Raw genomic sequence first — 11,638 nt, 5'->3', positions numbered from 1 at the left:
TCTCTCTCTCTCTCTCTCTCTCTCTCTCACTCACTCACCAGGGCATGGTGGCACACACCTGTAATCCCAGCTACTCAGGAGGCTGAGGCATGAGAGTCATTGGAACCGGTGAGGCAGAGGTTGCAATGAGCCGAGACTGTGCCACTGCACTCCAGCTTAGGTGACAAGACTCTGTTTCAAAAAAACAAACCAAAGGACATGAGCAGACATATCTCAAAAGAAGACCTATAAGCAGCCAACGAACATGAAAAACCGCTCATTGTCACTAATTATCAGAGAAATAGAAGTCAAAACCTCAGTGAGATACCATCTCACATCAGTCAAAATAGCTTTTATTAAAAAGTCAATCTGGGTGTGATGGCTTGCACCTGTAATCCCAGCACTTTGAGAGCATGAGGCAGAAGCAGTGTTTGAGCTTAGGAGTTCAAGACCAGCCTAGGCAACAGTCTCTACAAAAAATAAAACATTAGCCAGGTTTGGTGCTGCGCCCCTGTAGTACCAGCTCTTCAGGAGATTGAGGTGGGAGGATTGCTTGAAACCTGAAGGTCAAAGCGTCAGTAACAGAGTGAGACACTGTCTCAAAAAAAAAAAAAAAAAAAAAGTGAATAAACAACAGATGCTGGTGAGTCTGCAGAAAAAAGGGAATGCTTATATACGGTTGGTGAGAATGTAAACTAGCTCAGCCACTGTGGAAAGCAATTTGGAGATTTCTTAAAAAACTTTAAACAGAGCTACCATTTGACCCAGCAATCTTCCATTACTGGGTATGTACCCAAAGAAAAATAGATCATTCTCCCAAAAAGACACATGCATTCATATGTTCATCACTGCACTGTTCAATAGCAGAGACATGGAATCAACCTAGGTGTCCATCAATAGTGGATTGGGTAAAGAAAACATGAAACCATGTACCTTGTAACAATATGGTTAGAGCTAGAGGTTATACTGTAATCCTAAACGAATTAATGCAGGAACAGAAAACTAAATACTACATGTTCTCACAAGTGGGAGCTAAGCCTTGAGCGCACATAGACGTAATCATAGGAACAGCAGACACTGTTGACTGCTTGAGGCGGGGCAGCATGGGTTGGAAAACTTCTTGAGTACTGCGTTCACTACCTGACTGCAGTATACACATGTAACAAACACACACACATACCCTCTCTATATAAGATAAAATTTGCATTTAAAAAGTATTACAAATCACACTTTTACTGTTTCTCTAGAAAATGCAGTGATCTGGGCACTCTATAATATTTAGATTTACCCGCATTTTACCCTTTTTGTTTTTCGTTTCTTCCTACATCTTTGTTCCTCCATCTGAGATGATGCTTTTTCTCCTTCAAGGACTTAATTTAGTCTTTCCTTTAGTGAGCACCTACTAGTGATGGATCCACTCAGTTTTTGTCTGAAAATGTTTTTCTTTCACTTTCACTTTGTGAGCTACTTTTTCAGGATAAAGAATTCTAGGTCAGCTGTTTTCTTTTTTAGACCCTTGGAAGGTGACATTTCACTGTTATCTGGCTTCTGTCATTTCATTCAGCCTTATTACTTTGCTCTTTCTGGCTCCACTTGATTCTTATATTTTCAGTTAGTCATATTTCAAGTCTATGTGTTGACTTATTTTCTTACAATTATCTTCTTTCATTCATTCATTCATTCATTCATTCATTTTTTTTTTTTTTTTTTTTTTGTAGGGTTTTTTTTTTTTTTTTTTTTTTTTTTTTTTTGTAGGGACAGGGTTTCACCATTTTGGCCAGGCTTGTCTTGAAATCCTGTGATCCACCCACCTCGGCCTCCCAAAGTGCTGGGATTACAGGCATGAGCCACCGCGCCCGGCCAATTCTCTTCTTTCCTAACCTGCCCGAACCTGGATTATTTTCACTCTGCTTTATTTATCCTTGTGTGTTAGTCCGTTTTTGTTGTTATAAAGGAATACCCAAAGGTTGGGTGTGGCGGCTGATACCTGTAATCACAGCATTTTGTGGAGCTGGAGAATCATTTGAGGCCAGTAGTTTGGGATCAGCCTTGGCCACATAGCAAGATCCCCCATCTCTACAAAAAATAAATAAAAATTAGCTGGGTGTGGAGGCACATGCCCATAGACCCAGCTACTTGGAAGACTGAGGCAGGAGGATCACTTGAGCCCAGGAGTTCACAGCTGCAGTGAGCTATGTTTGTGCCACTGCACTGCAGCCTAGGTGAAGGGCAAGACCTTTTCTTAAAGAAATGAATAGGGCCGGGCACGGTGGTTTGTGCCTGTAGTTCCAGCACTTTGGGAGGCCAGGGTGGGCGGATCACAAGGTTAGGAGATGGAGACCATCCTGGCTAACACGGTGAAACCCTGTCTGTATTGAAAATACAAAAAAAATTAGCTGGGTTTGGTGGCATGCACCTGTAGTCCCTGCTACTTGGGAGGCTGAGGCAGGAGAATTGCTTGAACCCAGGAGATGGAGGTTGCAGTAAGCCAAGATTGCGTCACTGCACTCCAGCCTGGGTGACAGAGTGAGACCCCATCTCAAAAAAAAAGAAAGAAAGAAATGAATGAAGGAATAAAGGAATACCTGAGGCTGGGTATTTATTTGGTACATGGTTCTGCAGGCTGAACAAGAAGCATGGCACTAGCATCTGCTTCTGGTGAGGGCCTCAGGAAGCTTTCAGTCTTGGCAGAAGGCAAAGCGGAAGCAAGTGTGTCACATAGCAAGAGAGGGAGCAAGAGTCAGGGGAGATGCCACACTCTGAACTCACTCATTAACCACAGGAATGCACCAAGCCATTCTTGAGGAATCTGTCCCTGTGACCCAAACACCTCCCATTAGGGATCACTTTTGAGCATGAGATTTGAGATTTGGAAGAGTCAAATATCCAAACTATATCACCTTGTTACCAAATCAAATTATTATTATTATTATTACATATATATATATATTTTTATTTTAGATGGAGTCTCGCTCTGTTGCCCAGGCTGGAGTGCAGTGGCGCGATCTCGGCTCACTGCAACCTCCACCTCCTGGGTTCAAGTGATTCTTCTGCCTCAGCCTCTTGAGTAACTGGGACTACTGGTGCATGCCACCACTTCCGGCTAATTTTTGTATTTTTAGTAGGGACATGGTTTCACCATATTGGCCAGGCTGGTCTCAAACTCCTGACCTCGTGATCTGCCCGCCTCTGCCTTCCAAAGTGCTGTGATTACAGGTGTGAGCCACGTGCCTGGCCTATTATTATTATTACTGACAGGGTCTCACTTTGTCACTAGGCTGGAGCACACCAGCACAATCACAGCTTACTGCAATCTCGAACTGTCAGGCTCAGGTGATCCCCCCACCTCAACCTCCCAGGTAGCAGTGACTACAGTGCGTACCACCAACACCCAGCTAATTTTTGTACTTTTTGGTAGAGACGAGGTTTCTCACCACATTGCCCAGGCTGGTATTGAACTCCTGGGCTCAATCAGTCCACCTGCTTCAGCCTCCTGAAGTGCTGGAAATATAGGCATGAGCCACTGTGTGCAGCCCAAATTGTTATTTCTAAATTTTCACATATGACCATTTTTTTAAGTTGTCATTCTCACTCAGTTTTTCTAATAACCTTCTTTCAGTTTTGTGGTTGCTGGTTTCTTTATCTTTCTCAAAATTTGCTCTGCTTTTCTTCGTATTCTTCGGAGAATTCATATTTTATTCTCATGGGTCCATTGTGTGCTAATGATTTTGCAGGCGTCTAATAAAAGACTATCTTCAGACTTCTCTGTAAATTGCCAGAAGCTTACATTTATAGTTGTGAATGAATTTTAAGGCTCTTTGTCCTCCCAAAGGGGCCTTAGTATTCTGTGGAAAGGAATGTCTTCCATTCGCTGAACGACTTCATGCTCGTTTTTCTGTCTATAGCATCCAAAAAAAACCCCTCTGAATGTGTCCTCTCACTAGCTTACATTTTATGTATCAAGCTTCCAGCAGACTCTTTCATCTTGATGTCTCCTTATAACTTCTGAATTCATGTCCCTGACCTGGGTAGAGTGGCACCTGGTTGGTGGTGCCCATCTCATATGAGCCAGGGACAAAGCAACCCCTTGTTCATCCCAGCTTGGCTTTTGATCTATGCCTATGCCTGGTTCATGCCTTGGACACATAGGTTTAAAAAAAAAAAAAAAATTCTGAATTTGTTATGAAAAACCCAATTGTTATCTCCAGTAACTTTGTCAATCTTATCCTAGCCACACACTTGATGTTCTCTGTCAGTGGGACCCCAATCTCTTGGTCACCAAAGTTAATGTGTTTTTTTTTTTTTATTCCTGCATGTCTATTGCCTCTATACCCAAAAGTTACATCCTTTTTAAGACATCCTTTGATGGTTTTCTGATTTCAACTCCCTTCCCATTCTTATTACCATCCCTCTTATCTCAACTCATGAATTCATCCATATAGTCGAATTCATTTGAATAGCTAGATTATATGGTTTGGGATGACATTTTAAAAATATTAAGAACGCCGGGCGCGGTGGCTCAAGCCTGTAATCCCAGCACTTTGGGAGGCTGAGGCGGGTGGATCACGAGGTCAAGAGATTGAGACCATCCTGGTCAATATGGTGAAACCCCGTCTCTACTAAAAATACAAAAAATTAGCTAGGCATGGTGGTGCGTGCCTGTAATCCCAGCTACTCAGGAGGCTGAGGCAGGAGGATTGCCTGAACCCAGGAGGCGGAGGTTGCGGTGAGCCGAGATCGCGCCATTGCACTCCAGCCTGGGTAACATGAGCGAAACTCCATCTCAAAAAAAAAAAAAAAAAAAAAAAAAAAAAAAAAAAAAAAAAAAAAAAAAATTAAGAACTTAAAATATTTTTTATGTTAGGAAAATATCTTTAAATCGTTATAGGTACAATGAGGTCTTAGAAATATAATGTACTGTGCAAAGCATTTCCCATTGTAACTCTGATACAAATGTTCTCACCAGGCAATGAACACCAGGGAAAGTGGCAAAGCTTCATCCAGTCTAGGTCTTCAGGATTTTGATTTGCTCCGGGTAATAGGAAGAGGAAGTTATGCCAAAGTACTGTTGGTTCGATTAAAAAAAACAGATCGTATTTATGCAATGAAAGTTGTGAAAAAAGAACTTGTTAATGATGATGAGGTAAGCATCACATGTTTTATTGCTTCTAAACTGTTAAACTGCTTAAGAATACTGTTTTAAATAAAACCTCAGTCTTTGTGCTTTATTACTTGATTCTGCATTTCTAAATATGTGCTAAGTAAATGAAGTATATTATTTCAGTTTACTTTTCTTAGATTGTATAAGATATTTAAAGTAATTCGATTATTATTAGATTAAAAAAACAAATCAAACCACATTATTATCAGAGGAAATACTTGAGCTTGCAAAAATTTTCTAGACGGTTTTATGATATTGAAAGACTTACTAGTGTTATTTTTCTCTTTGTAAATTTTAGTTTCATGATTATCAATGGTTTTGATATTTAGCCTAGTTAACAATTGCATTTGTGACAATTGAATTGCTCAGAGCAAATTAATCATTAATTGTGATGATTTCAGTTTGACATAGATTCCTTTCATGTTTCAAAATAGGATATTGATTGGGTACAGACAGAAAAGCATGTGTTTGAGCAGGCATCCAACCATCCTTTTCTTGTTGGACTCCATTCTTGCTTTCAGACAGAAAGCAGGTAAGATTGAAAGATAATAGAATGATTACTGGGCTTCATATTTTGGGCATATTACACGGAACCTTTCTGCTGTATTCATGAAGTAGACATCATGGAGGATGCACCAGTGTTAGGCTTATAACTTCCTGCTACTATTACTCCAATCACTGATAGCAGTTTGGTATTGGATCAACATTAGGAAATGACCTGCTTTAGGCAGAACAAGAAATAGTTATGTTTTAGGCAGAGCAAGAAACATGTCATAATTATGGCAGTGGAAATCCAACCTTTTAAATATCCCCAGTATTCTAGTTTTATGACTTAAAATTTTCTAGAGTTTAACAAAAAGGAAAAATGCTAACTTCTTAATCTTGACAGTCAAAAACAACTTATTTATCAAAGGCTAAAATTAGGATGGTAATGAGTGGCTCTGCGTTGCAAGTGGTATTACTTTAGAATAGAAGTAGTAGGCTACAAAATTATGATCATGCTGGTTTACTTTCTCATGTCTTCTGTAACCTAGGTACTCTTTGTTTCCACCAAAATCTTGACATCTTTTTAAAGGCCAAATAGTAGAGAATGCTCTCTGTTGTGACTGGTTTGTGAAAATGCAAAGCTACACTATCTTTTTTTGGATCTTGATTTCATGGGCTCTCTCCTGTGTTTTAGATTGTTCTTTGTTATAGAGTATGTAAATGGAGGAGACCTAATGTTTCACATGCAGCGACAAAGAAAACTTCCTGAAGAACACGCCAGGTAAGTTTTTGTTGTGTGTGTGTGTGTGTGTGTGTGTGTGTGTGTGTGTGTGTGTTTCAGGGCCCTGTGGCTTCTTCTGTGCAGTGGTTGGAAACAGTAGTTAAGTAATTTATTTTGATACTACTGTAGTTAATTCTTTGTAAGTCGTGCATAGGCTGACCTAAAAGTTAATTTACATTATAATATATATGTAAAACAATTTTAGTATATATTCTTTTATATTTATACACACACATGTACACATGCATGCACATAGTGCTCCCTAAGCCATTGAAAAATATAAACAATATTAAAGGGAAAACCTTTACTAAAACCAATCCTTTTCAAATATTTTGTCTATTTAGCATCAACCATTTAAATAATTGAGACTAATAAACATGTATTAGTCTTTTCAGGTTTGTAGTGGTCTCTGAGAGAGTTTTTCACTATGAGGGTGCTATTCATACATACTTGAGAGTAATAAAACCATCCGTCTCAGTGGGCACAGTGGCTCATGCCTATAATCCTGGCACTTTGGGAGGCTGAGGTGGGTGGATCACCTGAGGTCAGGAGTTTGAGACCAGCCTGACCAACATGGTGAAACCCTGTCTCTACTAAAAATACAAAAATTAGCTGGGCTAATTTATCCCAGCTACTCAGGAGGCTGAGGCAAGAGAATTGCTTGCAGTGAGCCAAGATTGCGCCACTGCACTCCAGCCTGCCCAACAGAGCAAGACTCTTGTCTCAAAAAAAAAAAAAGAAAAAAGATCTCTTTTAAAACTAGTGTATACTTCTGACTGTTCTTCCTGTGATTTATTGTTCTTTGCCTTTTTTCCCCCTCTAATCCCATAATTATTGATAAATAAAAGAGCATTGAATATTAATTTTGTGCTCTTAATTTGATATTAATATATAAGACTGTAAATTTTGTGTTGGAGGAGATTGGTGGGAAGGGATCAGGGCCTTGAATAAACAGTTTAATCCATCAATACCAGGTTTTTTTTTTTTTTATTCATAATCAGCAGTAATTCTCACCCTTTCCTGCTTCACAAGAGTAATACCAGAATGAAGCATATGAGTTTGTATATGTTTGTAATTATCAAAAAGGGAACAAATATTAGAAATTTCATTTAAATAAAAAACTTGTGGAAATTTTGCTACTTGATTATTGCTTGTGAAAACGTGATAATATTCTTTAATTTCATAAGAAGATATAAATTGTACTTACCTTGAGGCCAGGCTGGGTTTTTTGTTCATTTGGGTTTTCTTGTTGTTTTGGTGTTCCTTTATGTTCATTGTGTATTTAGGCTTTATCAAATGATCCACCCTTCATAGCAGAGCCACAGATGATATTTTGAATTGTGAACATAGCCAATATTTGTTCCTTGTCTGTTCAGTTGAATGTGGGAAGCTAGTCTGGTTTTTTCTGTATTAATGTGCCGATTCTGGCTTTATACCACCATCTTTGCTTTTGTAAGAACTAAAGCCCAGAATTAGGGCTTAAGTTCCCAAATCACAGAATTAAGTAGCTAGAAGGTGTATGTTATGTACCTCCACATGTAATCACGATAATGTGCCACCAAAGCACCCATACAACAGCTCGGGTGTTCCATTTTCATTATTCAGGCCAAAAGTTCTGGGTTGTCACCAGTGAGTTGGTAGCAGTTTTTTAAAGTTCTTTGTTTGATATTAAATTTTATAGTTGTAGAATAGTTCCATTTAATTCCTTTTCTAAAAGCTTATGAGGATTTTATAGTGTTGAGTAGTTACCTTGTAGTAGTCTTTCTATTCTTGACCCTGTCAGTGGTTCTTAGCCTTCTGGGAGGTCATGGGTCCCTTAGAGGAGTGATGAAAGCTGTGAGGACTCTGTAGACATTGTGCGTGTACATATGTGCATACACCTTTGCCCCCAGTTGTAGAAGTATGAACTGCCTGAAGTTTACCCAAGGACCCAGATTAAGAACCCCGTTTGAGACTTTTAAATTAATAGCCTTATGAAAAATGTGAGTTTAAGTTAAACAGGAACTTTTATAATTGTGTCGTGGGCTCAGATGTTTTAAAGTGGTACTTCAGTTTGTTCTTTAAATTAGTTTCTAAAGTCACTGGGAGGAAAAAATGTTTTGGTATGAATTTTTATGTTTCCAGTTGCAAGTTTAGAACTTAAATATGATTGAATCAAATGACTTATTTTTTATTTTATTTTAGATTTTACTCTGCAGAGATCAGCCTAGCATTAAATTATCTTCATGAGCGAGGGATAATTTATAGAGATTTGAAATTGGACAATGTATTACTGGACTCTGAAGGGCACATTAAACTCACTGACTATGGCATGTGTAAGGTGAGGAAAACTTTCTAGTTATTTAAAAAGGTCTTTAGCAGCTAGTAGTCTTTGTAAAACAACTTCATGTTTAAAGATGGGAAAATGATTACAAATTTTGCTAATTTATTTATGAAGCTTTGTGGAATTCTAGCACAAAGACAAATGTACTATTTTTCTAACCATTTGCAAAATTTATGTCTTCTGTGTTATGTGTACTACAATAAGTTAATTTCTTTTTATTATATATAACTTTTTATCTTGAAAGTTGTAATACAACTGGAGAAAATTTGGAAATAAAAACTGTCTGCAATTCCACCAGTTAGCATGACCATTTGCATATGACCTTCCAATTTTTGCCATTTAGTAGTGAATTTTATATGATACATTCAGGATTTTCCTCGGAAGTCAAACATTTTTTATATTTAAATTTTAGCCGGGTGCGGTGGCTCATGCCTGTAATCCCAGCACTTTGGGAGGCTGAGGTGGGTGGATCACCTGAGGTCAGGAGTTCAAGACCAGCCTGATCAATCTGGCGAAACCCCATCTTTAAATAAATAAATAAAAAGAAAAAATAATAAATTTTAAACACCTGACATAAAGTATAATATGTAAAAAATTTTATATATAAATAAAAATATAAAGAATTTTAGTTATTCTCAGAATATGTCTTCTTTTTTTCTTGATGTTTTATTCTCTTTGTAACAGTGTTCCATTTTAAAGGTCTGGTATTCGGCCGGGCGCGGTGGCTCAAGCCTGTAATCCCAGCACTTCGGGAGGCCGAGGCGGGTGGATCACAAGGTCAAGAGATCGAGACCATCCTGGTCAACATGGTGAAACCCCGTCTCTACTAAAAATACAAAAACAAAAAATTAGCTGGGCATGGTGGCGCGTGCCTGTAATCCCAGCTACTCAGGAGGCTGAGGCAGGAGAATTGCCTGAACCCAGGAGGCGGAGGTTGCGGTGAGCCGAGATCGTGCCATTGCACTCCAGCCTGGGTAACAAGAGTGAAACTCTGTCTCAAAAAAAAAAAAAAAAAAAAAAAGGTCTGGTATTTTCCCACAAAATGTGTAAGGATCTACTCCTTTTTAAGGTAATGGGTACAAAATTATCCTCACATAGTAATACAACAACCAGTATGTAAATGTGTGAATTTCATTCCCTGTTCACCTGTGGGAAGTGCCTCCAGAGCCTGGAGATAGATATATCTAAATGCTAACATGGCGTATGATAGCCTAATTGTATTTAATATTTAACTTTTAACTTTATTATCTGTTCAGAATACATTAAAGAATAACATCTTCACATAAACTATGCTTGCTTTTATGTACTGAATTCAACCATATTTTTCACATGATACTTTTTAATTAATGTTTTTTGAGACAGAGCCTTGCTGTGTCACCCAGGTTGGAGTGCAGTGGCATGATCTTGGCTCACTGTGACTTCTGCCTCCTGGGTTCAAGCTATTCTGTTGCCTCAGCCTTCCAAGTAGCTGGGATTAAGGTGTGCCCCACCATGCCCAGCTAATTTTAATTTTTTTTTTTTTTTTTTGAGACAGAGTTTTGCTCTTGTTGCCCATGCTGGAGTGCAATGGCATAATTTGGCTCACTGCCACCTTTGCCTCCCAGGTTCAAGGGATTCTCCTGCCTTAGCCTCCCAAGTAGCTGGGGTTATAGGTGCCCACCACCACTCCCAGCTAATTTTTTTGTATTTTTAGTAGAGATGGGGTTTTATCATGTTGGCCAGGCTGGTCTTGAACTCCTGAGCACTGGTGATCGACCTGCCTCGGCCTCCCAAAGTGTTGGGATTACAGGTGTGAGGCACCGTGCCCGGCCCTTACATATTTTTATTATACAAGTTTTCAATCATAAACAATTAGAACGCTTATCGAGTGGAACCCCTGTGTACCTATCACTTATATTTGTGGTTCCTTTTTGATATCTGTGTCATTTTTTTTTCTAAGGGATTTTTTTCTCATTTCAAAAAAAGTAACAGTGATAAAGGAGTCTTGTCCCCAAGAATAAATGAAATTGAACAAAAAACGTGGAGAGGATTAACCTTAATACAAAGTGCACAAAGTAAAACAAGGAGACCTTTTTTTTTTTCCTGTGAGATACTTGTTTTAAAATCAGAATAATCTGTATGTTTAAAGAAATGGACACATGTCAGTGGTGTTTATATAAATTGTTACAACATTTTGAAAGCAGTTTAATGAGGAATTATCAAGAATCCTAGAGATGGCCAGTTCTTTGGTCCATTAATTCTGTCTCTTGGATATTCTGAGTAAATATTTTGGTTTATGAAGAGAGATTTCTGTCCAAAACTTTTATTGCAGTTTATGATAAATATTGTAAAAGTCATTTAAGAATATCTTTATTTTTATTTTTATTTTATTTTTACTTTTTTTTTTTTTCTAATAGAGAAGAGGTCTTACTGTGTTGTCCAGGCTGATCTCAAAACCAAGAGTTCATGTTAGCATTTAGATAATCTCCAGGCTCTGGAGGCACTTTGCTCAGGTGAATGGGGCATGCAATCACATATTTACATATTTGTCATTGTATTACTATGTGAGGATAATTTTGTACCAATTACCTTAACAAGTAAAGCAAGCCACCACACCCGGCTGAAGATATTTATAAAAAATGCATAACACATGATGGCTCACACCTGTAATCCCAGCACTTTGGGAGGCCAAGGCAGGCAGATCACTGGAGCTCAGGAGTCTGAGACCAGCCTGGGCAACATGGCCAAACTCCATCTCTACAAAAAATGGAAAAATTAGACTGGCTTGGTTGTGCTTGTAGTCCCAGCTACTTGGGAAGCTGAGATGGGGGGATCGCTTAAGCCTGGGAGATTGGGAGATTGAGGCTATAGTGAGCTGTGATCGTGCCACTGCACTCCAGCCTGGGTGAGACCCTGTCTGAAAGGACAA

The 11,638-nt window shown here is 38.7% G+C and overlaps 1 protein-coding gene and 1 non-coding gene across 2 annotated transcripts in view; both read left to right on the top strand.

Annotated features, from left to right (window-relative positions):
- The window catches only part of PRKCI (protein kinase C iota), an 88,068-nt gene that overhangs the window by 57,789 nt on the left and 18,641 nt on the right, over positions 1–11,638 (top strand). The window contains exons 9-12 of the mRNA XM_017501972.2: positions 4,946–5,122; positions 5,575–5,672; positions 6,321–6,407; positions 8,592–8,727. Coding sequence (XP_017357461.1) covers positions 4,946–5,122; positions 5,575–5,672; positions 6,321–6,407; positions 8,592–8,727 — 498 coding nt within the window. The remainder of the gene's footprint in view (positions 1–4,945; positions 5,123–5,574; positions 5,673–6,320; positions 6,408–8,591; positions 8,728–11,638) is intronic.
- Positions 3,994–4,128, top strand: LOC119467427. Its single transcript, XR_005195963.1, has one exon. It is a non-coding gene; the product is annotated as a small nucleolar RNA SNORA48 (small nucleolar RNA).

Source organism: Cebus imitator, unplaced genomic scaffold (genome assembly GCF_001604975.1).
Source record: "Cebus imitator isolate Cc_AM_T3 unplaced genomic scaffold, Cebus_imitator-1.0 Scaffold287, whole genome shotgun sequence".
Classification (NCBI taxonomy): Eukaryota; Metazoa; Chordata; class Mammalia; order Primates; family Cebidae; genus Cebus; species Cebus imitator.
Note: the sequence above shows the minus strand (reverse complement) of the source record. Positions and strands in the feature narration are given on the sequence as shown.